The 26,863-nt window shown below is 42.0% G+C and overlaps 1 protein-coding gene across 2 annotated transcripts; it reads left to right on the top strand.

Annotated features, from left to right (window-relative positions):
* Positions 1-47: 47 nt before the first annotated feature.
* On the top strand, positions 48-26,863 carry RAB3GAP1 (RAB3 GTPase activating protein catalytic subunit 1). 2 transcript variants are annotated; one of them, XM_075430214.1, is made up of 25 exons: positions 48-122; positions 217-272; positions 1,029-1,104; positions 2,071-2,203; positions 2,439-2,517; positions 3,189-3,308; positions 3,909-4,074; positions 4,946-5,045; positions 6,295-6,376; positions 11,625-11,693; positions 12,426-12,499; positions 12,939-13,031; positions 14,508-14,677; positions 14,989-15,087; positions 15,413-15,585; positions 16,545-16,599; positions 16,883-17,251; positions 18,363-18,500; positions 20,148-20,375; positions 20,899-20,995; positions 21,085-21,188; positions 21,298-21,413; positions 22,598-22,700; positions 24,245-24,265; positions 25,589-26,863. In XM_075430214.1, exons 1-25 carry the CDS (start codon positions 105-107, stop codon positions 25,829-25,831), a joined length of 2,982 nt encoding a protein of 993 aa, XP_075286329.1. In that variant the 5' UTR covers positions 48-104; the 3' UTR covers positions 25,832-26,863. The 2 variants fall into 2 exon arrangements, with proteins under 2 accessions (XP_075286329.1, XP_075286330.1); XM_075430215.1 differs by lacking the exon at positions 24,245-24,265.

The following is a 26,863-nucleotide window of genomic DNA, read 5'->3' as shown; positions in this document are numbered from 1 at the left end:
GGGCTGCCGCGGAGCCCGCCCGGGACGCTCGGTGAGGAGACGCCCACCGCCGCTCCTCCGCCGCTTTCCCGTCAGCCTCCGCGCCGCCGGGGCGCTGTCGCAAGATGGCGGCGGACAGCGACGTGAGTGTTCCCCCCCCCCCCCTCCTCCCCTGCGCTCTCCGCCGGGGCCGCGGCGGTCTCCCCGCTCATCGCTTCTCCCGCTCTCTCCCCGCAGCCTGAGTCGGAGGTGTTCGAGATTACGGACTTCACCACCGCCTCCGAGTGGGAGAGGTAGGCGCCGTCGCCGGCCCCGTTCCCCTCGCCGCGGGGGGATGGTGGGGGCTCGGCCGTGCCCGCCCCGGCCCTCTCCTGCAGGGGGAGCCGGGCCCCTCGCCGCGGCCGGTACCCGCTGGCAGCCGGCGCCTGGCCCCGGCCGTGTGAGCGGCCTGGCAGCCGACGAGCTGGTTAAGAGGATCTAGTCGGGCGGTTTGTGGGCTCAGTGAAGGGTCTGGTGTAATGCCTGTCTGCGGAGGGTTAGAATAAACATCTGGAAGGCTGATGTGTTTGTTAGGTAGCTGCCTGGGTGTTAAAATAGCATCTCGGAGCTGAAGCCTTTAAAAGTTGGTAGAATAATGTACAAGAAAACTTAGGGCAAAGAATGCCCTTGCATTCCCAATGTATTATTTTCTAAAATGCCTTTTTCCAGTGATGGAAGGAGACAAGGGACTTAAGTGCTGGGCTTTAAGTCTGAATTTAGTTTATCATTTTGTGTCAAATGCTTATTTATCTGTGAGCAGTGCTCTCAGCAGTTACTTTTAGCAACTGTCTTCTGAAATGTAAACATAGGAGCACCATTTTATTTGTGCAAGAAAGAAATTGTTCTGTCTTTACTATGATATTTGGGCTTTTCTTGTTGTTTGGTTGTTTGTTTTTTCTTTTTTTAAGGAATTCCATAGCAGGACAACGTATTGCCTGCTTCTAGGGAGCTGAATTATAGTACAAACTTAGTGTTCAGCAAATATTAATGCCTTTTCCCCTCCCTAATAGATTTATTTCAAAAATAGAAGAAGTATTGAATGACTGGAAACTTATTGGGATTTCTTCAGGCAAACCTCTAGAAAAGGTCAGTTACTGCTTCTGAATTTTGTTTTAGAATTACTAACTAGTAATGCGCACGTATATGTTTACATGAATTGCTGTTTTCTTAGGTGTGGCAGATAGGGATTTGTATTGGGCAATTTTGCTTGTAAAAGTGGCGATTTGATGAATAGTTGCTGTAAACTTACTGGTGGGCTGTCTGCTGAACAGGCTGCCTGATAAAATTGGATCTTTATGTAGAGCCAACTGATTTTTTTTTTTTTTTTATTCTCAGCTTTGAATCTAGAAACAGGACAGAAGCTGTGCTAAATTCTTAAGGAGTTTCTATTTGCACTCACTTGTGCCTTTGTCACGCCTCACGTACTTACAGTTGAGGTTTGCGTAGTGCTACTTATGAGTCAGTACGTTTTGTAGATTGGAGAGATGTTTTTTCAAAGTCTAAGTAGAGCCTTTGTAGTGCTTTCTTGGTCCTGGAAATCGCTGAGCTCTTCCGCGTACTAGTGCAAATAAATTCAGCTGTTCTGGATTGAATGGCTGCTGTGTTTCCAGAGTAATTTTATGATTCTTATTTTTACTCGGAGTACAGAGTATTCAGAACAAAAACTTACGTTATCTGATGAACTAGTTTTCAGCCTTGTCTGTAAGTGTATTCCTGCATGTCTTCTTTTCTAGACCAGACCTCTCTTCTTGATTTCTGGTGAGAATACACCCGTTACACATCAAAGGGTTGTCCAAGTTGTGTTGTTTTAGTAGTAGCATACAGTTCTGTACAGTGATGTTGATTTTTTTCCTAGAAACTTTCCTATTTTTTATTTTTGTTTAAAAATTAATTATCCTTACATGCAGAAGTTTTGCAAATTACAGATACGAAAAGATTTATCAGTGAAAGCATATTCCAGTTTTCAGTTTTAGTGAAGTTTATATTAGCTTTAAGGCTTATGATTGTTAACCTAAATTTGTATGATCAAATAATGTCTTTTTCTGTGTGCAGGGTGTATATACCACAGGAACATGGGAAGAAAAATCAGATGAAATTTCATTTGCAGACTTCAGATTCTCAATTACCCATCATTATCTTGTACAAGAACCCAGTGACAAAGATGAGAAAGAAGAGCTCGTAGAAGGTAGCCCATAGTTCTCTTACCCTTACCTGTAAGGATATGACGAAAGACAATTGTGGAATGTGGAATTCACAGTGCATTGGTTGGCTTCTGTGTGAAGCTTTCTGGGATTTGATGGGTGTGATCTGACATTTCTGCTTTTGGTATGCTTTGCATTCAATAGATTGCTAGTAGAAGTAAATTGTAAATCAGCTGAACAGATGCTGATGCTGTTCTTGCCTATCAATTTTTTCCACAGATGCCCTTCCTCTGCCTATGCAGGACTTGCTGTGCATGAAAAATGACTTTCCTCCTAGGGCTCACTGTCTGGTAAGATGGTACGTGTGCTGCCTCTCGTCTTTAATGCAAATAAACGTGGCAATTGAAAAATCTTTGATGCTGGCACAATTAATTGTGTATTTTTTTTCAATCTTAAGAGTTAAAGCTTAAGTAACATTTATTGTACTGGACACAGGGAAGGAGTGCAAAAGCAGCCTGCCAGAGTGGGCATATCCTTACTTCCCCCTGCCAAGTTTTTTTTTTTTTCTGAATTTCATAGACTAACCAAGCTTTTATATTTGTAATACTTAGATGCATTCTTAAAAACGAAAGCTGCAGCATCTTAAGAAACAGCAACCACCGTATTGTTAGTAATGCAGATCTTTAGCAAGTTATAGCATTGTTCTGGAGAGATTGTTTTTATGTATAAATAGTTACAGTTGTTATTAACATGAAGTAAAAAACTCGGGACTGATAAACCTGGAAGTCCGGAGTACTGCATTTGAATGCTGTTAAACTCCAGTAGTTTGTGATTTGAGAATCTGCAGCACTCCATGCCCATTCAGTTTTTGACCCCTCTGAAAGAAATACTCGCATCAAAATAACAGATTCCACAGTCTATTGGTGATAGTTAAGTTACTCAGGTTACAATATTTCTAAAAATTCAGTGTTTCAGCCGATTTGCTAAAAAAAGACCATAAATGTGTTCTTTTTTTCTCCCTCTCCTAAGGTATGGCTTACGTGAGTTTGTGGTCATTGCTCCGGCTGCAAATAATGATGCAGTTCTGAGTGAATCCAAATGTAACCTTTTGCTGAGTTCCATTTCCATTGCATTGGGGAACACTGGCTGGTAGGTGAAAGCATAAACCTTTTTACATGCCCAGCTAAAACGCTAGCATACTGCTACTGTGAGGAAAAAGTATGAAGTTGCTAGTAAAATTTAGTCAAGTTTGTTGTATTTGCACCGTACTGTTGTTACAGAAGGATTTTAAAAATGGGAATTTCCCATGGAAATTTTAGAAAGATTGATTCAATGTGTTGTTTATATTCATTATTGTTTAAAAACCTCAAAGGCTTTTAAAAGCTGCTAGAAGTTGTTGGAATAAGTGATGTACAAAATACAACTTTTGGAAGAGGGTTTCTTCCATATGTGTGGCAACAGTAACTTTCTAACATCCCTCAAAAATATTTAGACTAAAAATTAGGAACTGAAGTCATGGATAGGGCTTTGCTTATAACATGATGATTTGTTAGGTGTTCCATTTAATGGTGAAGTTAACTGTATTTTTCTGTGATTCCTATTACACATTTTAAACTCTGTTCCGCTAAGAGAAAATATATTCTAAAGAGTATGAGATTATGTTGAAATTTTGTTAAAATATTTATCTAGTTTTAAAGACTGCAAGACAGCATGACATTTTAAATAATCTGAAATATTCATGTTTTATAGTCAGGTACCACTGTTTGTGCAAATACATCATAAATGGCGACGAATGTATGTTGGAGAATGTCAGGGTCCAGGAGTTCGAACTGACTTCGAAATGGTTCATCTTCGCAAAGTGCCAAACCAGTATATTCATTTATCAGGATTGCTAGATATCTTCAAATCCAAGATTGTAAGTGCATCTGAATGTATATAACTGGTAGAAGAAGAATTATTTTCTTACCTGGTTGCTTGTAGATTCTGTTCTGTCTTGTAGGGATTTTTTTTTTTTGGTAAGCATGAGGCTCACACTGCAGATACCAACAAAATCTTTTTCTAGATGTCACCAGTATCTAGCAATAAAGAGTGAAAATTGGTATGGGTTTTGTTACTCAAGTGTCACCACCACCTTCCATATTTATTTTCCACTGGTGTGTGAAAGAATGTGCCTGTTTACAGTCTCCGTGAAACAACCCTCTTTTCCCCCTCCCCAGAACAAACTATTTTACTGTTTAAAAGGAAAGAGGAGGGTTGGGGTGGATTTTTATTCTGACACTTTGTAGCTCCCTGTAGCTGAGTGAAGAACAAGGTGATGAAATGTGAGGAGTAGACTGCTTTTTATGGAGTGGTATGGCTGACTGTGACACTTCACAACTAATATTGGTGGTCAGCAATCTCATGGAAGCGCTGAGGAAAAAGATCGTTAACGAAATCCTGATGCATTCTGGGTCAGAGTTACCTGTGAATTACCAGTTAAATGGAACGTGTGAATGCCTCCTGCAGTTTAAAAAGCTTATGAGCTCATTTGGAACATGGTTTAGCAGGCATGGGGGTGTTCGGGTGGTGGTTGGACTTGATGATCTTGGAGGTCTTTTCCAACCTTAATGATTCTTTGATTCTACCTGTTTCTTTCTGAGCAATGGCTTTACTAGTAATTCCTGGGGTGTTGGAGTTCTGATAAAATTAGCTCTCATACAAGCTGTCCTAACTAAGTTATGTTCAAGGCCTGGGGTGTTTGAGGGGATGTGTTCTTTATATAAAGTTTTTTCTGTACTGTTTTCAAGGGATGCCCTTTGACACCCCTGCCTCCGGTTAGTATGGCTATTCGGCTTACCTATGTGCTTCAAGACTGGCAGCAGTATTTCTGGCCGCAGCAGCCACCAGGTAAGAGATTTTTGTCCTCAGAATAACTTGCTTTAGGATAAACAGTCAATGCTAAAGAAAAAATTTGTTTCTCTTTGTGGGTAAACCAAGTTTCCTGTATTATTTCTGAAGACACAGAAGTCAATGTTTTCTGTAGTCTTTCTCTGCCTTGCTACAGCTATTCACTAAGTCAGGATCCTGGGTTTATGATGAATGAGTTTTACCACTCTGATAATATCTCTTGATTTGAGCAGTTTGAATAAATTTTACTCTTTTAGAGGATTCTGGTTAAGGGAGCTAGTGGCATAGTGTATTGCAGAGACTGGAGACGGAGGACATAATTTTTAATGCTGTTGCTACATGCAGTTGTGGTTTTATGTTCGTTGTGAAGAACTACACCTGTACTTCATTACCTGCACTCAATTAGCTCTTCTGAAATAAACCCAAAGGATTTAAATATGTCTTTCATCTTCTCTGAAGAAGAAGGCTGGAGAACTTATGTAATTAAGCTATCCAAATACTTTATCTGTTCAAATACCGCAGTTGTTTTGTATGTAAACAGTTTGCAAGATGCATTTAAAAGTAAGGATCAGATGTTGTAATAGCATTATTGTAATGGCATTACAATACATTATTACCCATTTAGATTTTTGCTCAATGAAGACTGTCTATTTTTGTTTTATGTATTTGAAGGGTATAACATGGGAGGTGGCTGAGCATGCCGAGAGGCATCTTTAAGTACCTGGGATTACAAGGAATTTCCTAGATCATGGGGTTAAGTCTTTAACTGCAGGAAACATAACATATCACTCTTTTTTCATAGAATTATCAGCCTTTTAAAGGTAGTTGTTTTTGCACTCTGCAGACTTGCTCTTTTTCTTCTTTTTCTGCTTGGAACTGATTTCGTGCCTAAATGTTTCTATGGCAAACTTGTGTCTATTTGTTGTTGCGTTGGCATTGACTTTTTAAGACTGCCCTTATAGCTTTCGTCTTTGCCTGTATGAAGGGAATAACCTTCCCTCAACATGGATGGCAAGAATTTTATCTGTCTTTTTGAATGTCCAGTTGCATGATTACTTCCCAGTTTCTGCTGGACACAATTACTTTGACTGTATGCTAGGACTGCATTTTCATAGCTGTGTCACTTTTGCAAGTAAGTTATTCTTTGGTCATCCTACATGCTACAATCTTTTTACTGTGAAAGTAAGATGATATGCTTCTTAAAGTATTTCATAAATTCTGTATGTAGAATGTATTGATCTGTCTTCAGATATAGATGCTCTAGTTGGGGGAGAAGTTGGAGGCCTGGAGTTTGGGAAGTTACCGTTTGGTGCCTGTGAGGATCCTATTAGGTAAGAGAACAGTTCAGAAAACTGTGTTTTGTAACTTCATTAATGGAGGACTGAAGGGTATGTTATTTAAAATCAGCTTTGCTGCTTATCACTTAATATGTGTCTAACAGATGATTTAATTATTCAAGTACATAAGAAACATCTGTGAAAAGTAATGGTCTGATAGCAAGTAAGACCATCTGCAAAATTGTCTGATATTCAGAGTTCTAGCTCATAAATTGTCGGGGCGATCTCCTACCCCGAGGGTCGCGAACCTGGAGAAGCGGCGGAAGAATGCAGCCGACTCAATGTGAGTGATAAGCAAGCTTCGTTTATTACAGTTTGGTTACACAATTTATAGAGTGATTAATTAGCTACTACATATTGCAAAGTTAGAGCTCATTATTGGCTAGCTAGCTAAAATGTCAGCTCCGCCCATACTCCCTCATTCTTCTCCAGCTGCATCTTGTTTTTCACATTCTTGCTAACCGCAGAGTTGATTTGTTAAATTCCTTGTTCTGTCAAGGACATGCTAAGCTTAAAATGGATTTTCTACAACAAGCAATTCGGTCGAGCCTTGCCATCCCCCCCACACTTCCCCCTTTTTCTTTTTAAATTGCGATAGGGCTCCTAATAGATGAGAATTTGTTAAAAATACACAAAGGTCAATAGGGAGGTCGGGGTCACGACGGTGAACGAAACGTGAGGCAATCTGGTCAGCAATTTGAGAGAGGATACGCTGCTGTTCCGACGTAAGTTGCACCGGTGTGGTTGGGTCTGTCCCACGTAGTAACGGTCGAAGGCTGTCCAACTGTGCATTGGATATTCCGACGACAGGACGGATCCATTGGATGTCTCCCATCAGCCTCTGGGCATCATGTAGCGTGTTGATTGATGTGTTGAGTTGTAGTTTTTGTGGTTGAATCTGAGAGTCAGCAATCTTCCAGCCTAGATATAGCCATGGCGCTTTCGTTTGAATTTTTTCCGCGGCTATTACTAAACCATTCTCTCTCAGCTTTGTATGTAATATCCGAACTTGTTCTGGACTGAACTCCGATTCTTGCGCAAGTAGGATGTCATCCATATAATGGTAAATTAACGTGTGTGGCCATAATTTCCTTAAGGGTTGTAGTGCATTGTCCACATACAACTGGCACAGCGTGGGACTATTTTTCATTCCTTGTGGTAATACTGTCCATTCAAAACGCTGTGCTGGCGCCTCTTTGTTAACAGAGGGCAAAGTAAACGCGAAGCGTTGCATATCTTGCTCGTGTAATGCAATAGTAAAAAAGCAATCTTTTAAGTCCACTATCAACAGTCTCCAATGCTCTGGTAACATAGCGGGGTTAGGTAGTCCTGGCTGCAGCGCTCCCATCGATTGCATTTGAGTGTTAACTGCCCTTAAGTCATGTACTAGCCTAAATTTTCCAGATTTTTTCTTGATCACAAAAATTGGAGTATTCCAAGGGCTTGTCGATAAACGCAGATGCTTTTGGTCTAGTTGTTCTTGCACTATTTGATGAGCGGCGGCGAGGCTTTCCTGCTTTAACGGCCACTGCTCGACCCACACTGGTTCGTTCGTTATCCACTGCAATGGGATCGGGAAAGCCCAGGTTGCAGTGACCGTTACTGAAAAACCTTCTCGGTGGTTAGCACCACCCCCAATTGGTCAAGAACATCTCTTCCAATTAGACCATTCACTCCAGTCGGGAGGGGCATGACAGTGACTGGCACGGTCGCATGTCTGTTGTCTATGATTATCAAAATACGGTCCACGCTCCGTTGTACCGGAGTGTATCCCCCCACTCCTTCAACTCCTCGCTCCATTGGTTTCGTAGGCCATGTTTTAGGCCAGACCCCTTCTTCTATAATAGTTAAGTCAGCACCTGTATCCAACAGCAGCGAGAGGTGGATCTGTTGACCCCGGGCCTCTAGCGTAGCCATCGTAGTCGGTCGATGGTTCATAGACATGGTCAGAAATACTCCTGCTCCCGTTGAGCCAAATCCTCGGTCCTCCCGGGGGGTGGTGATTCTCGGGGAAATACCCGCAGTCAGGTGCGGCAGCGGTATCAATTGGGCAATTTTGCTGCCTGTTGGAATATGTATTGGCAGAAACGATGTCTGGACAATGATGCTAATAGTCCCAGTAAAATTGGCATCAATGAGTCTTGGGATGACCGTCAAACCTTTTAGGCTTGTTGACGAGCGGCCGAGTAATAACGTTTCACATGCTTGTTTATTAATAATCACTGGTCCCTTTACATTGCTTGGTACTCGTTGGGGTCTTTGATCCAATAGGGTGACAGTTACTGCCGTTGCCACATCCATTCCGAGGCTGCCGGCTGCAGCTGGTTGTAACTGGCTGCTGATGTCGCTGTGGGCGTTTATAAGTTGGCAGTCACTTGCTGCACTGCTGGAGCTGCTACTTGTGTCGGGGCGCGACGGCTCGACGCGCTCATCCGTCCGTTTCCCGACTTGAGACATATCTCAGTATTGTGATTGTTCGTACGGCAGCTCTCACACCACACCCTGGTGGCTTGACAATTACATCTCATATGTCCTTCTCGCCCACATCGGTAACATTTAAAGCTTCGTGGCGGCTTCGGTCGTGCCTCCGCAGCATTAACTCGAAGGGGTTGCAGAGCGGCGAACACTTGCTGTTGGAATTGCTGTTGGGCTGTGAAGGCCTGTTGTTGGGCTTGAAGGATATCGCTTCCTAACTGTTTCATAGCCTCGACCAACATAGCTTGTGGTCCTACCGGTACCCTACTCATTCTATCCAACATCAGTTCTACTGTGGCATCAGCGGGTAAAGAACTTATGATGTTTCTGGTTTGAGTATTCGAATTCTGAATAACACACTGCCTCAGCAAAGCTGCCCTCATCCACTCCGGTACATCTGACTGTTCTATGGCACTAGTGAGGCGATCAATAAAGCGAGCAAAAGTTTCCTCCCTTCCTTGCTTAATGCCCATATAGGACGGCGAGGGCTGTGCGGTTTTAACGTGTTCAAGAGCAGCTCTAGCCGTACGCATAGCCTCCAAGCATCGCTGCGGCCCCATCTGCAGTTGTGCCCTGATAGTGACAAAAGGACCTGCCCCCATCAGTTGTTCTACTGTTACGCCTCGCAGCGGATCGCCCTGCTCCCGCGGTGTTTGAGCGGACGCTTCACAATATCGCTGCCAATGGGCCTGCCACAACAATAACTGCGACTGAGTCATAATCATTCGCATAATAACCTTAATATCCTCAGGACAAAGCACAGCACCCCCCCATATATAATTCAACATCTGCTTAGATGGCTCGCCGTGCAAACCTGATTCATTCACCGTGTTCCGTAACTGTGACAACAATTTCCAGCCTAACGGAGCATGATTACCATGATAATCCCCATGCGCATCTTCTTCAAACGCTACCGGAAAGGCCAAGGGGAGAAATTCCCCTGCCTCAGACGCTTCGTCTGCCACCTTCCTCCAATTAATACCCATCGGTCTCCTACAGGTCCCACTATCCTTTCCCGTTTCTTTATTCCCTTGCTCCCCCTTTCCTTGCTCCATCCCTTGCTGCTCCACCTTCCGCCCTATCCCTAACTCCTTTTCTTCCTCAGCCTCTTGATTGTTACTAGACCCTTCCATCGTCACCTTCACTTTTTCCCAGCACGGAGGCTCCGGGACCTTACTTGTACTAAATAATAAGGCATTGTCTCCAGGGGGTGCCGTGGTTCCACTAGAAAACAAGGAACATCCCGCCTCCGGCGGGGGGGCTGACGGCTCTACCTTTTCCAACTTCTGAGTAACAACGGCCGCAAGGTTTTTCTCAACTTTATACCTCTTAATGCAATTGATAACCTCCCGCCACGGCTTCATTAACTTTTTACCTATCTTGTCATCATCAATCACCATATCCCATAACACGTCTCCAAAATCCCTCCACTCCTTCTCCTCAAATAACGAATCTGGAGTCTTAAAAAACCCCTTGAGCTTACCGGTTGCCACTAGTCCCGCTAGCTGTTTAATACAACCAAGCTCTACTCCCCGCTTTTCTAAAAAGCACTGTAATAACTCTAGGGCTACTTCCTTATCCATACCTTTAACAATAAGCCTTTATCCTTTAACAACAATTAAAAACATATACCTGCCGAAGCTATATCCTTGCAGCCCTTAACCTGTAGCCCTTGCGGTGGCGAGCGTACGCAAAATCACGTAGTCAGGCTCCTAAGTCGACACACCACAGCGCAGTGTTCGGTCGCTTCTGCCCCCTGGTCGCTGCTCCCAGTGCCCCGCTCCTTGCCGCTGCTCCAGGTCGCTGTTCGGGCGCCAAATGTCGGGGCGATCTCCTACCCCGAGGGTCGCGAACCTGGAGAAGCGGCGGAAGAATGCAGCCGACTCAATGTGAGTGATAAGCAAGCTTCGTTTATTACAGTTTGGTTACACAATTTATAGAGTGATTAATTAGCTACTACATATTGCAAAGTTAGAGCTCATTATTGGCTAGCTAGCTAAAATGTCAGCTCCGCCCATACTCCCTCATTCTTCTCCAGCTGCATCTTGTTTTTCACATTCTTGCTAACCGCAGAGTTGATTTGTTAAATTCCTTGTTCTGTCAAGGACATGCTAAGCTTAAAATGGATTTTCTACAACAAGCAATTCGGTCGAGCCTTGCCATCCCCCCCACAATAAATCTTTCACCATAAACTTCTGGAGTACTCCATTTATCTCTGAAACTGCTGGGTTGAAATATATCTTTACTGGAGATGAACTTTAAAAATGGTGTGCCTGCATTCAAGGATTGGACGTGCTCTCGTTTTTGACTTTTGCAGAAGACTGAAATTGGGACGGTCTGTAAACTGAGTTATTGCAACCTCTCTATGGCCTCTTCTGAACACCCCATCATCACTCAGCAAACCTAGGAATCATTTTAATGTATTAGACAGCGTTTGATGCTGTAGGCAGTTCATGAAAGTTGTTCTTTCCTCTGTACCTGAACACCCAGAATACAATGCACAATTTCTCCTTGTGGAGAGGAGTTGTGAAAGAGTCCTGTTAGCAGGTACTGGTAAAGTTTAGTGCAGTACTGCATGACGTGCTCTAGAATCACCAACAGAATGTATGCAGCAAGAAAACTCATTGGAAAACATGCATATTTCTGGATGTAGCTGCAAAATACATAGAGGGACTTAAATATAAACAAATACCTTTCAAGATCTTAACTGTATTGGAGCAAACACTTTCTACTAGTGCTGAAAGATTTAAATCTTTTTTTGTTTCAGTGAGCTTCATTTAGCTACTACGTGGCCTCACCTAACCGAAGGTATAATTGTCGACAATGATGTTTATTCGTAAGTATTTTGTCTGAATTGGAAATAACTAGAAGTGTACTTTCTTTGTTAACTGCTGCGTTTTGGTGACATCTAAAACGTTGTGCGTGGGTTTGTGTGTGAAAGAGAACTCATTTTGAGGAATGCTAAGGTCAGTCGATAGAACATCTCATTTGGGGAAAACGCCTGCGTTTGAAACGCGTTTCTGTGTGAGAAAATATTACTGTATCATAGTCTCAATAGAATGTACACCTCCATTGTGGGGCATATTCTCATGCTAGACTTAAAAGTTTTGTATATTGCATATTTCTTGGGAAAGGTGATAGTGGAACATAGAAAGCAGAAAGAATTAACTGATTGACATCCCTCTTGCAAAAACTACCATCCACGTTTTCTGCTAAGCCTCCTAAAGAGGAGGAACAGAGTATACTTATACCTAAGGAAGAAGGAAAAAAAAAAAAGTGGTTTATTGTTTAATTAATGCAGAAATTAGTTTTCAACATCAATACATTTTAAAAGACAGTTTATTAGTGGCTGAGTTGTTGTCATGCGTTTCTTACTCCGGTTATGTATGTACATGAGAACATGTATGTGCTTGCTTCCATTTTAGAGTGTTTGTCGTGTTCTCCTGTGTAATGTGGTGTATGTTATGGCTTCCATAGCCTAACTGAATATGACATTACATTTATTGACAATTTTATACTCATCTCTTGCATACTTATGGTGACAGCATGACTTTTTTTTTTTTTAAAGTGACCTGGATCCTATTCAAGCACCCCAGTGGTCCGTGAGAGTCAGAAAAGCAGATAACCCTCAGTGTCTACTGGGTAAGACATCAGAATTCCCTGTCTTCTCTTATGGATTTTAAGCTAGTAAGTCATGATACTAGGATTGAATTGTTGCTTACCTTGACCTCTGTACTCTTGTCCGTCCTTGCCTTTTAGCTTTTGGGGGGGAGGGCTTCAAAACTAATAAAATTCAACATTCTGTAGAAGTTTCATCTTGCTTTGGGTGAAGTAGTGGATTAAACTGCATGCAGAACTGTACTTTGGAGAGGTAACTGATAGCTGTCTAGGCATGCAAGCTTCTAAGCTCTAATTATGAGGTTTAAAGATATTCGTGCTTCGGAACAAATTATCATGTCTTTCATATCTTTCGGATTAAAAGATAAAATCTACTGTCCTGCGGGCATCATTTCGGGAGTTTGCTTACTGTTCAATGAGATTTTAAATGAGTAGTTGTTCAGAAACTCTGTTTGTCTTACAGGTGACTTTCTTACCGAATTCTTCAAGCTTTGCCGTCGAAAGGAGTCGACTGATGAGATACTTGGACGGTCAGCATTTGAAGAGGAAGGGAAAGGTAAAACTAAAATCTTGTTGATTTGTGGTATTTGTTTTTGTGTTTCACGTTATTTTACCTTCCCTGTTCTCTTTTCCTGACCAGATCGATCAGTATTTATACTTGCAACTCTTAGGCATTTTCTATAATACTCCTAGGAATTTTCTGGTCAGTGCTGCATGATATGATTGCTCATGAATTCTAGGGAAGCTTAGCTCCCCGAAGCCCCAGAGGACAGTTGCCTCTTGTTGTTGTTGTTGTTTTTGGTTTTTTTTCCCCTAGAAAACAAGGGTTTAAAATTTGGCTAGCGTGTAAGTTGGTTTTGAGCACACATCAGAGATTTGTCTGTATCGTTTTATGTGGTTTTTGTATTTTTTACAATTTTTTTCTGCTTTTTGAGGTACTATGTAGTGCATGTTTTAAGAGCCAGTTTAAAAAGTCTTTAATCTATTTGAAAAGCTTTGCTGTCATCCTTTCTGTTTTAAGGAATTTTAAGGATAAAACAAAAAAACAACCAAGCCAAAATTATCTGACAACAGGTCAGACTTTATCCCAACAGTGTAGATACTGACGTCTTTCTCGTGTCTGTCTCTCCCTTTCTTTTGCTTTTCTTGCTGTATATGGTGAACATTCCCTTTCTCCCTGCCTCTTGTCACCTTTTCTTCCCTCCAAATATAGCCTGTGTCAGTTTATTCTCTTAGGTTGCACTTGGTCTTAGTTTTGAAGGAGCTTGCTAGTTAGGTTGAAAAGGTGTTAGAGTAGGTATGTATTACTCCTAGTGCTTGAAGGGCAGTCTCTTTAGCCCTCCTTATCTCTAATTTTCTTGAAATGTTTGCCAAGATGAGGTTTTTCAGGCTGCTGGTGATTATCCACTGAAATTTGTCTGCCCTCTTTTTAACAATGTTAATTCTTTTATTGTAAGAGAGGTTCTAAAGGTTACCAGCAGCAACTCTGGAAAAAATCTTTTGATTGGAGGAGTTTACCTGAGCACTCTGAAAGTGTGCTTACACCATGTAAGGTTAATACCGGATTTATTTAAGGCTTACCTAAAGCTTTAGCATACTCTTGAACAGTCTTTGTTACCTACAATGTATTCATTGGTATCAAACACTGGCACTTCAGCAGCAGGCTTTTGCTGATGATCTGCCAGTAATTGTCTGCAAGTATGCAGTACTACTACAGTAGGTGGCAGGCACTATCTACAGCCAGCCCAGTCTAGAATTTCTTCATTCAGTAAAAGGAGTCAAGGACAGTCTGTGATTCCTTTGTGACCGCGTTCTGCTGCTTATCTTTGTGGCTGAGAACAGTGACTATCAGGTATGGAACCTGACAGCACAAGGGTGTAGCTCTGGTTAACCGGGTGTTAAAAATCAATAGAAGATGAATAGACTGAGTATGAAAGGTGAACTTTTAAAGAGAGATGGTCTTGTTTTTTGCTGTGGGTGTGTGTGGGTTTTTTTTTGGTTCTAATTATTTTTATTTTATTTTATTTTATAGAGGTTGCTGATATTACCCATGCTTTGTCGAAGCTCACAGAGCCAGCACCAGTCCCAATCCATAAATTATCGGTCACAAATATGGTTCACAGTGCAAAGAAAAAAATTCGCAAACACAGAGGTGTAGATGAATCACCTTTAAACAATGAAGTTCTGAACACTATTCTTCTGGTAAGTGAACTGCTTGTGCACATTAAATGCATATAAAACATGTATTTCATGCTTCCATTGATGCATTTGGTTTATAGTTCATAGCAGAATTATAAATAAAAGTGTCTGATGTCAGTTCCGTTATTTGAATTGCATTTATCACTTCTTGAAACAGACTAAGTTGTTACAGGTCTGTGCAATATAAGCGGACTGAAAATGACCATTTTAATTATAGTGATTGCTGGTATGTAACCAGCAGTAGCTTTATGGAGAAAGTGGGAGAAGCAGGAGAAACATGCTGATGGAAGTTTGGATTTTTTTGTTTCTTCAAGTTCTTATTTCCTGATGCTGCTGACAAACTGGCAGATGGATTTGAAAGCAGAGGTAGCACGTCAGCAGGAAACAATCCTCCTCCAGAGAACGGAGATTATGTAAGTTTTACTGACTGACACTCATGAGAGAGAGAAAGCAATTTTGAGTGTGTGTTCATACAGACTTCGCTGTGATTGCCCCATGTCTTATAATAGATAACTTTTGGAAAGAGGAACTTTGTGGAGTCTCTAGGTAGAAGTAGTGATTTCCCGCCCCACCCCATATCTTTTATTCTTCCAAAGACTGTCCTTTTTTGGTAACTTATACTTACAGGCTTAAAATCTTACTTAGCCACTTGTGTTGACAAACAGGAAAGAGATTGTGTGGTTTTGGAAAAAATGCCATTGTTCCTGTATTTCCTGCTTTCTTTTATTTCTTACATAGAATCTCTTCAGTCAGTTTAAATCTGCTCCTTCTGATAGTCTGACGTACAAACTAGCTTTATGTCTGTGTATGATAAACTTCTACCATGGAGGAGTAAAAGGAGTGGCACATCTTTGGCAAGAATTTGTGTTAGAAATGCGCTACAGGTGGGAGAACAACTACCTTATTCCAGGGTAAGATTTTGTTGTTGTTGTTGTTGCTTTGTCATAGAAAATGTTCTGTGTTTTGGGAAGAGAATGAGTTCACTATGACTTTGAAACATACTGTTTTGGGTTTTTTTAAGTTGCAAATGCTATTCTCTTTTTATTACTCTACTTCCTTAAAGCAAGCAAGGTTAGGGAGTAGGGAAAAGCATCTGTGCCCTCCTTGGAAAACTTCAAGACACCTGGAGGAAGCTCAAGTTAAACAGCACTCCACTGTGTGAAGGAGGGTTGATAAAAAAAGAAGTTATGTGAATGCTTGCCTTCCAGTTTATCATGAGGTAAACATGAAGGAGCTGATCTAGAGAGACACACCTTTGCTTTGTGGTGTGGTTTCGCCACATTTCTAAGGGAGCTGTTGCAAGTTCCTGCTGTTGTAGTAGCCTTCTCGGGCAGCTAATGCTGTCTGAAGTGTTCCAGCCCTTCTGGGTTATGTCTGCTGCAACAGAGCTTGTTGCAGATCAGATAAAGGCTTCTGTCAAGATGAGGTATCAATGTAGAGAAAAAATATACCTTTTTTTTTTCTTTTTTTTTTTTTTTTTTAAGTGGGGTGGACTGGCTATTTATACACTAGTTTTACTTTCAAATGGTTGCACTAACAGGAAAATAGAAGTTGAAATACATAGAGATCACTATACTGTATCATTGCAGTTTTAAAAGTAAAGTAAAAGGTGCTTAAGTTTGGTTTCAAAATGTTACCCTTCAACATCCAAATGAAAAATTGACCAGGAAATGCAGGGTGTGTCTGTTTTGTACTAGTGTGAATGATCTCTGAGCTTCAGAAGTTACCTCTAAGTGTAGTTGAAATGGTGGGGGTGGGTTCAATGTGGATATTTGCGCCTCTTTTGGATTTCGTATAGTGTGAGACCACATGTCTATGAGAGAGATTCAACTTTATAATTGGTAATTGTTACACTTCTACCTTTTGTTAGATTAGCTAATGGCCCTCCAGATCTGAGATGCTGTTTACTGCATCAGAAACTTCAGGTAAATATCCTAAATTTAAGATTGATTTTTCTCCTAAGGAAACTGTCAAAATTATAGCAATTATTAACTAAATATATTGCTTTTTGTAGATGTAGCTATGCTTGTATTGTTGGGCCCAGACTTCATTTCTTGGGAGAATCTTCGTTATAGTAACAAGTTCAATGGAATTACTATCTTTTAGAATTATAAGAGACTTTTGGTGACTGTCAAGAGTTTTTCTGTGACATTGTTTCCATAGGAGAAGCAATTGCTAAACAATTTTTTTTTCCCTTTAACTTGTTAGATGTTAAATTGTTGCATAGAAAGAAAGAAAGCAAGAGATGAGGGAAAAAAGGGGAGCGTGTCTGATCGTTCACCTGGTGGTACTTCTGGTGATGCTGGGAAAGGAGCAGACCACTCTGGAGATAACCCTGATAAGGAAAAAGAAGTTGGCAAGTCTTGGGAGTCGTGGAGTGACAGTGAAGAGGAATTTTTTGAATGTTTAAGTGACACAGAAGATCTTAAAGGAAATGGGCAGGAAAATGGAAAGAAAGGAGGAGCAAAAGAGGGCAACAGAGAGGCTGTAAACTTAAAACCAGAAGGTCGTCTGCATCCGCACGGAAAGCTGACGCTGCTGCATCCCGGAGAGCCTCTCTACATTCCAATAACACAGGTGAGGTCGCAAGAGCTGAGCCGGATGTGCAATACGACTCTCACGCAATGTGGCTCATACCTAGGATTGTGAAATTGTGTATAGTTTGCAGGTTATAGCCTTAACTGTTGTTAAAATTGCTAAGTGTTTTCTGCCTAAGACCTTGTTTTCCATTTTTTAAACTTAATGAGGCTATTAAACTGGAATCTCGCATGCTCTTTGTTTTGTTTGAGAATGGGTCTCTCTACCAAATTTCACTCAAACCAAATTTTTTTTAAAAAAGAATTAAGCTGTCTTGCTTTAAATTTGGGTTTCTTTTTATTTCCAGCTGTTGAGACATCTTAATCCCCTCCTTACTTTCTTTCCTGTAAAGTAGGAACTGCCATGGTCCTTCCACCGTGGAGTTTTTCTGGCTGACTGATCAGAGTACTGGATCAGTTTTGCTGCTACACTTTTGTCTTTTTTTCTTTTTTTTTTCCCTTTTTAAAAAAAAAAAACAACCCACACATTTGTGAACTCGTATCTAAAAGGCCATAGTCAGCAGTTTTTGGTAGCATTATCTAAAACAGGTTGATCATCAAACCACTAGAAATGTTATCTCACACAGACTTTCTTGCAGACTAGGGATGAAGTAGGAAGCGGTGGTGTCAGAGGAAGCAGTTTGAAATCAGCCATGCATGAAGAGCACAGTATTTTTCATTCACTTGAGAGCAACTGTTAATGAATGTTGCTTTGTGTGGGTAAAAGGTATGAGCAGAGTGTAGTCAGGCAAAATGTTGTCAATTAATTGTGTGCTGACAGTATCAACGGCAAAAGTTGTACATTGCTTTAGGTGGATTTCCATTCATCTCAACAGTCAAACACTTCCTGGACTTCATCTGGATTTTGGCATTTAACAATATATCCTTATGTTGTTACTTCAATCTCAGGTTGTTTTCTTTTTAGTTTCTTTTTGTTAGTGTCTTCAGATGCAGAGCTTTAGGCTAAACAGTTTAAGGAGTATGAAGTTATGATTATTTCCTTTTGAATACAAATACAGTACTTGTGGTGACAGGGAGCTTTCCATTCCTTTCTGAATCAGGGCTAAGTCTAGGAGAGGCTGTTTGTAAACTTGTGTTTTTCTGCATTGCAGGAACCAGCACCCATGACTGAAGATCTGCTGGAAGAACAGTCTGAGGTACTGGCAAAACTAGGGACATCAGCAGAAGGTGCTCATCTTCGGGCACGCATGCAGAGTGCCTGCTTGCTCTCGGATATGGAGTCCTTTAAGGTAGTACTACTTGAAGAATTCTGTGAGGCTGCTTTCTGCGTAATTAAACTGTCCCTCTTGCTTGTGTTGAACAATTTTGAAGGTTTTTCTGACGAGATTCTTTTCCTCCACAAAACAGTTTCAAAATAGTTTAAAGTTGCAAATAAAATCCCATTGACAAAACTCTTAGAATATTTCAAAATCTATGACTGTCCAGTCTATTATGCGGTAACGTTCCCGTAAACTTGCACAATGTCTGTGGGAGGGAAAAAGCCCTCAACACAGTTGATTAATTGGGAATTAAAACTTGGGCAACCCTACACAAAATGATGTCGGAAGAACACTGAGCATCAAAGTTGTGAACCAGAATGACATGTCTCTCCTTCCCACCTCCTTGTAGCCTTCATGTAGTGTCTATCTCACCAGTATTTTCCACTGTGTCTAGCTTTGTAAAGTGCACCTTTAATCGGACTCCAAGTGGGTAAAATGTAAAGGTGGTGTAAAGAGAAAAGAAATCTATTAAAATCTATTAACATATTCACAATTCTGTATTTGGACTTTGGGGAGGTGGATGTAATTTTTATGTATGGTTTTATGTCTATATATATAGAACAAGATGTCTTGTTCTTTAGTAGTGGTATAGGACTATTTAGAAGTCCTTTATAGAGCTGTTTATCAAACTGGGACTTCACTAGCTGTGGTTTTGGGTCATTTGTTCCATTTAGTTTCTGAGCTCTGAAGAGGGAGCTAAAAGCACATACACTGCTGTCATTAAAGGGTCTCAAAACTCTGAGAAGATTGGAGATTCTGTCACAAAATAGCTATTTTTTTTTTAATTATTGCAATGTTACTTTATAGTAAAAGGATACAGATTTACTGTAAAGTAAGAGTATTTGTAACATCGATATCAGTTTATTAGCAGTGATTCATGTCATATATGTAGCAGTTTTATTTCTATGGTGCAAGTGATGTAAAAACTCAAAGAATACAGAACCATAATTTGAAGCAGAAATGCACTCTCAATAGGTACATCAAATAGAAAGCTGAGTTTCCTCTTATGTTCTAGACCTATGGATGTATGTATTTGTGTTGACATTGCATCTGTGAAAAATTAAGTTGTTTTTGTTTGGGGGAGATATTTTATTAAGTTCCTTTTTAAAGCAGGAAGAAAAAGTGAATTTTGTTACTGGAGTGTTAAAAGATGGGAAGTCAGTGCTGAAAGCATATTTATGCAGCCCTGTGATCCTATAGACTTGGGCTTGTTTTTATCTAAATCTTTAATGGTGTAAGCTTATGCATAAAATATAATAGTGAAAATTCATATTTATTGCACGTATCGGGTACCACATAGAAGCTTGACCTAATGGTATAATTTTGAGCTTGCTTGAAATATACTGATGAATATACTGGTTTGGAGTGATAAGGAGGTTTCTTTGGTTTTGTCGATGGTGTGAGTTTTACCCCTTGTCATTGTCGTGGTTGGCGCTTTATTCCCTCACCCTGCCGGATTTCTTTCCTAGGGTACAGTTTGGTGACTGTGAACAGAATTCCCTGAGTTTTGGCTCCTAGCCTATGCTCTACCCACTAGACCGTATTGCCTGCCTACCCAGGTTATTATGTTTTTATAGGAATTTTTCGGGCACAGATTTTATCTCCTCTTCATTCTAGGCAGCTAATCCTGGCTGTTGTCTGGAGGATTTTGTGAGGTGGTACTCCCCACGGGATTACATCGAAGAGGAAGTGGTTGATGAAAAGGGGAATATAGTAATTAAGGGCGAGCTGAGCGCCCGAATGAAGATTCCTAGCAACATGTGGGTGGAGGCCTGGGAGACAGCAAAACCAGTCCCGGCCCGGAGGCAGAAGAGACTCTTTGATGACACTAGAGAGGCAGAGAAGGTAAAAAGCGCTGTGGCTGGTGATAGTCTGATTTATAATGCTTGCACAAAACTTATAGCAGCCCTTTCTTTTTCCTTCTGCAAGATTCAAACATTGACACGTCATTGGACTATATTCTTGGAGTTAGTAAACTGTTTTGTACATGGCTTAGGGTTAATCAGAAATTCTTGCTGCCGTACAACAGTGTGCTTGAAGTATCTAAAAGAATTGGTGTGTGGAATGTAACTGCACAAGCTGTATTACTTAGGCATTTCTTTGAATTATTAGTAAATAAATTCTTATCTGGATGTAGGTGTTAGGAAACTAAAGTGTTGCTAAAACATAACTATTTTTAGTTTCATTTTAACCTTTTGGGACTGTAAGCAGTCACTGAGGATTCATGTAAAACTACCTGCTGAGTCCTGTCTTCCAATGGTGCTCCCTTCTTGGGAATTCTTCGGTGTAGGTGCTCATCTTTCATAGTTAGCCTTACCATTGGGAAGTAGTTTTGATCACTAACGTGTTAAATTTTCCAATGTTACAGGTGCTTCATTACCTTGCCGTTCAGAAACCAGCTGACCTTGCAAGGCATCTCTTGCCTTGCATCATCCATGCAGCTGTACTCAAGGTAAAGGAAGAAGGTAAATAATGTTTCATAAATTATTAAGATATTTTAGGGTGAACACTGATGCAATAATTACAACTTCTTCATTTTTTTTCCTCCTAATAGAAGCACTAGAAGATATATCTTCAGTTAAGAAGATTATTAAGCAGATAATATCCCATTCCAGTAAAGTTCTACGATTCCCCAACCCAGAGGACAAGAAGTTGGAAGTAAGGCGGTTGTACTGGCTGGGGCTGAAAACCTGAGAGACTTTTACACTGTTTGTGGGAGTGTTAAAAGAACTTCTTTTTAATTTTCACTTTCATTAAACCCCTGCAGGAAATCATTGCTCAGATTATGAGTGTGGAAGCTATCATCGCCAGAGCCAGGTCTCTGAAAGCAAAATTTGGGGTAGAGAAATGTGAAAATGAGGAGGAGAAAGACGATCTACAAAGGTGACTGATATTCCTCTCCCCCCCGCCGTGTTGTTTTGTTTTTCCTCTGATGCCCTTTTTTTGTACTTTCAAAATTTAGGACAGATGGAATAGGTGATAATACAGAAATCGTGTTTAGAAGCTATAAACATTAGGTGTCCCTGTCCATAGGCTACCTAGAGATGTTACATGTGGGTAGCCTGAACGCTTCTCTAAGTAACCATCTCTCTGAAAACATGTGATACAGATCTTTTTAATGGAATCTGTCTTGACAGTACTGGCATTTCATTTATTGTTTCATGTATGTAAAAGGTACATTTGATGAACTTTGTTACAATAGAGGTAAAATTAGAAGGACTAGGAATTCAGTATTTTCTGTAACTAACATGGAATGAAATCCTCCCCCCTACGTTACATTTTCTGGTCTCCTTACTTTTTTGAAACATATTAATGAGGAACCATAGGAATGAAAAGCAGCAAGCCATGTTTCATTGCTTCACTGCCTCCTGTCAGGTGATTTACTTCTTGCTGCTGCGCTGCGAGGGAGAGCTGGCATTTTAGCAGTACACGTTGGGAGTTCAGAGGAGCGATGTCTGACCAATGCGGTATCTTTGTGCTCAAAAAAATTGGCATATTGTGACTTCTTCTGTGTGACGGACACCGTGAAGGTTTTTCATGGTGAATTCATACATCTGCATTAGGAGCCTGGGTTCCATCGATAGTTAATTGCGAGAAGCAGGTCCTTTCAGAGGCTGAATTGCAGCCTAGGTGTTAATTGGCCCTGCTGCTGGAGTCGCAGTAATCCTGCCTGTCCTGACCTTGGGTGGGAGGCTGCCCTGTGCCGCTTAGCTTTGACCCATGTTATTGGTGAAAGAACGGCTGCTCGTATTGGCAGGAAAGGGGGAGCAGCAAGGTAGGAGGGAACAAGTGCAGGCTAAGGCGGGGGCTTAGTCTTTAAGGCAGAGGGGAGGGAGTAAAGGGATGAAAAGGTGATGGTAGTGTTTGAGTAGGTTGCCGAGAAAAGTCAGGGTGTTTTCCTTCAACTTCCATAACAGAGAGCTCTTGAGAGTGACTGCCAGCTCTCGCTCTGCAGATGATGCTAGGTGGAGACCTCCTCACAGGAAACAGTTCCAGTTTTAGATTAGCAAACTGGATACAGCTGAGAATGAAACATTCTTTTCCTTTTCTACGATTTGTACCACCAGATTTGTAAACTGTCTCCTGGAGCAGCCAGAAGTGTCAGTTATTGGCGCCGGAAGAGGACCTGCTGGTAGCATTATTCACAAGCTGTTCGTGAATGCTCAGAGGGTAAGAGAGTGCTCTTGGTGGCTTTGCAGACACTTCTAATTTAAGCAGTATGAGGCAGCGACATCATATGATGTCAGTTTATTTTGTGTGCATATATGCATGTATTGTCATAGATGTGCTTGAGGGTTTTTTGGGATGTTCAGTATGATTTTGGCAATAATAGAACCTTGCAAGATGAAAGAAGAGTAGATGACCCGGGAGGTGAAACAGTTAAAGCTATCTGGGTAGACAGGTGTCTTTAGTTTGATCTACTTCAAACAGTAACATCAGTAATGCCAGTATGGCACAAATTCCTGCGTTATTCAAGTTACACAATATATGCAACAGCGTAGCAAGAACAATCAAGTGTGGTGACTGTTTCACACAGGAATGGAGAGAAACACCTCATAATATTAAACATTTTAGAAGGAGTAACTTTTTAGACTAAGTTTACGCTTGAAATACTTGAGATTGCCAAGCACGCTAGTCTCCACAGAGGAAGGTTTCTGTTCTTTCTACATTCAGTTTACGTACTGGCAGTGTTGCATCTGTTCTCTGGAAACCCTTCCCCAGCCTCTATTGGTATAAACACTCCCTTTTTCTCTTAGCAGTCTTTGTAATAATTAGCCTGAAAGTACTGATTTCCAGACTTCTTGGACTGCAGTCAGCCTTCAGTTTCTGCCAGAATTACACCTGTTCAGAGCATCATATGATCTAACTAAAATTTAACTGCAGGGTAACAACAAGGTAGCATAGTATTGCAGATATCTTAGAGCATGAGATCCCATTTGGAAATCATTGATGTAAAAATACTGTGATTGGGTATTAAACACTTTTCAAATACAGATGCTTTTATAATAATCTGTATTTTGCAACCCGGCATAAAAAGAACCATTCTGAAAACAGACCATGGTTATTCTGAGAAATGAAAATCAGAGCGTTTATTTTATCCTTCTGGCCTTTAGGGAGAATCTGGTTGCAGATCCCAGCGTGGCAACCAGCCTTACGGCCTTCCCTGCAGAGCCTGAGATCGTGCCCTTACGCATATACAGGCGTGTGGCCCTGCCTTTTTAATGCGTGATGTGTGTGAAGCTGAGTTAGGAGTTTCTGGGGTTAATGTTCGATGAAGATGTGTGTGTATTTCTGGGGTTTTGTTTCGTTTGAAACGTGAGTAACTAAAGCGAGATTACAGGTACTTCCCACTAGTAGCTGGTCACTGTTAATTAAGGCTTCTTAGTGGGACCGGAGCTGACTTGCTACGAACCCCCCTGGTGTTTAATCTGCCATGGATTAGGTCAGTAGAGAGCCCTTTGGTAAACAGAGATTGAATGACTTGCTTGTTCGTGACCTTTTGAACCTGGACTCCTCTCTGTGAGCTGTGTAACATGTGGTGTTATGTTCTCAAGTTTTCTCAGGAAAATTAACGATAGCAAATGCATGTTCTTGGAAGTAGAGTGCATGATGTCTCTTAAACCTACAGTCTCCTCCTAACCTCTTGTAAGTCACCTCTGACTTGCCTTTGTTTCTATCTTTCATCACTGATTCTTTTCTCATCCCTTTCCAAGCTGACTGAATCTTCTGACGAGGTAACCAATTTTGTCCCTCGTTTCCCACTCATCTTCCCTAGCTGCATAGAGTTGAACCTTTTGGTAGAGATAGTACAGCAGCCTGACTGAGTTTGTACTGTTGTGCACATACTAAGCGTAAAAATAATTTTGCGTTTCCAGAATGGTTTTTCTCAGTCGCAGACTTTATTTTTGGAGCCTTACAGGTAGTGAAAAGAGAGGGAAATATTTTTAAAAAACAAAAAAACCACCCAAACAAAAAAAACCTCGAAACAAGCAAAAACCATTTCTTCAAGTGAATATTAAGTTTTTTTGATGCTGAATATGTGGCCGTGCCTTTATATTCTTCTCTGTTGCTGTCTCTGTCTTTTGGTTACTGAACAGCCAGATGTCAGGGGGGGCAGGTAGGGATGGACAACACCCGAACGTTGCAATCGAGCCAGGGGCACTCGGTGGCACCACGGAACCTTTTGGGCAGAGATGGAGCGAGGTCTGGGGAGGAGCTGGGGTAACGGCCTCGAGACGCAGAGCACAGGGAATGTCCTTGCTGTTGGTTTCCTAGAACTGTTCCTGAGGGAACGAGTGGCAGTTGTCCCTGGTGCCTCCTCCTGTGGCACAGGCTGCAGAGCTGAGAGGGGCCAGGTCCCCACGCCAGGGGAGTGGTGGGGTGGCCGCGAGGGTCGTTGAGGGTCCTCCGGTGGGTTCTGCCACACCGCTGGGACATTGATAAGCTCAAGTTGCATACACTTAAATTAGGACCCTGTTAGGGTATTGGGGTGTGTGGGAGCACGCCAGCCCTGCTTCCAGTGCTCAGACTCCAGTGTTGCTGCTTACTGGCTTGGAGGCCATGAGCAGCGATGGGGACTGCACAGGGTCTCGCTTGCTCTGCACTGTCGTTTTGGGAAGCCTCTCTCTGGCCACCGAAAGCACATATTGAAGTAATAGTTTGAGCTTGACAAGGCAGGTGACTTGTCAAGACCCTGGTAGTGGCACTGGTTATTTTTACATGGAGGCTGGCTTGGCCTCATGCAGCCACAAGGAGCTGCGGAGAGAGCCCTGCCCGAGAGGGGCATTTCGTCCGGTCAAAACCCTCGCCTCACGCTGTCAGAAAATCAGGAGCTTCATCTAGGCTGAGCTTCACCATCCACACGTGCAGGTTCTTCCATCTGATTGTGCGCAGTTTATTTCCTGACATCCCATTAGCGCCTTGCTCTGTGTACACATAAAGCCTTTTTGATGTGTTTGCCATTTCTAATCTTCCTCTGCTCCTCTGACGAAATATTTTCTGCATCCCGATGTTAACAAACAGCTCGCCCTGTAATTACACCTCTGCTCTGATTTCAGGTTTCTGCGGTGCCGCCACTTGATGAAGAATTGAGGAGATCGGGTCCATCAGAGGAGCGAAGGCTGAACGCGGGGGCCGTTGCGGATTTCCCCCCGCCCACGGGCCGCGAGGTGATCTTGCGCACAACTGTCCCCCGCCCCGCTCCCTACTCCAAGCCGTTGCCCCAGCGCATGTACAGCGTGCTGACGAAGGAGGATTTTCGACTCGCGGGTGCCTTTTCAGCAGACACGACGTTCTTCTGATGCACCCTGCTTGTGCGTCTGCACGAGTAGGATGCTGCTCATTTTCCTCGGGGAAGTCAACGTTACAGACTGACGGGCTTGCGGTGAGGAGAGAACACGGTTGTCGTTGGTGACGGAGTCACGTTCCCAAGGACAGAGCTGAACTGGCAGCCGAGACGGATGCCCGCAGCAACTCTGACCTGGAGGCTTGGAATGGCTTCACAAGTAGTTTTAATCGGATCTTGGGGGAGGAAAGTTCAGTGATCTCCTCTCTGTCCAAAGGCAGCAGATTATATTTTTTTTGCATTAGCTTGTTTAATAATGGACACGGATGGGCTGTGTGCAAATACTTGCTGTTGCAATGGATGCAGAACGTGCTGCTTTGCAGTTCGTAATCACACTTTATCAAGTGACAGTAGTCAAACTGATGTACAAACATTAAGTGATTTGTATTTATTGCTAATCATAAATGTTGAGCCCAGTATTTTTTGGTTAATCACTAAGTTGCAAATACTTCTACAATATCCTGATTTTATGTAAAGTATGCAGTACATTCTAGTTCATGCTAAAGCCTCCTAGCATTGCATTGCAGCGAAGATCTTGTCTCGGACACTTCTCCCAAACAGAAATAAATGTGTTTGGGGCTCTGACTGGGCAGTCGGCCTGAGAACCTTGTGTGGCTCACTGGTGGCGTTGGGTACGTTACACCCTTCCCTGCAGATGGGGGCCCGAGCTGTGCGCAATGACCTGGGCAGAGGTGTTTTGCTGCGAGCAACCTGCAGGTAGTTAGAGCCTGCAGGGATGCCGCGGCGTCTCTGAGCCGATGCGATGGAACCGTTCTGTCACCTGCCATCAGCTAACCCTGCCGGGTGTCACGCAGACACCAGGGCCTGCGCGTGCCAATGCTGCTTTGCAGTGACCTTGGTCTGTTTTGATGAGAAGCAACAAAAGCTCAGCGTTACTTCACAAAGTGTAAAATCAGCCACAGTATTGTTGATGTTACTCAATAAATCTGAACTTACTCTTGGCGCTCAGACGTCACTGGGTACCAGA

Source organism: Opisthocomus hoazin, chromosome 9 (assembly GCF_030867145.1).
Source record: "Opisthocomus hoazin isolate bOpiHoa1 chromosome 9, bOpiHoa1.hap1, whole genome shotgun sequence".
Lineage (NCBI taxonomy): Eukaryota > Metazoa > Chordata > Aves > Opisthocomiformes > Opisthocomidae > Opisthocomus > Opisthocomus hoazin.
The sequence above is the reverse complement of the archived record's forward strand: the minus strand, read 5'-3'. Positions and strand labels throughout refer to the sequence as shown.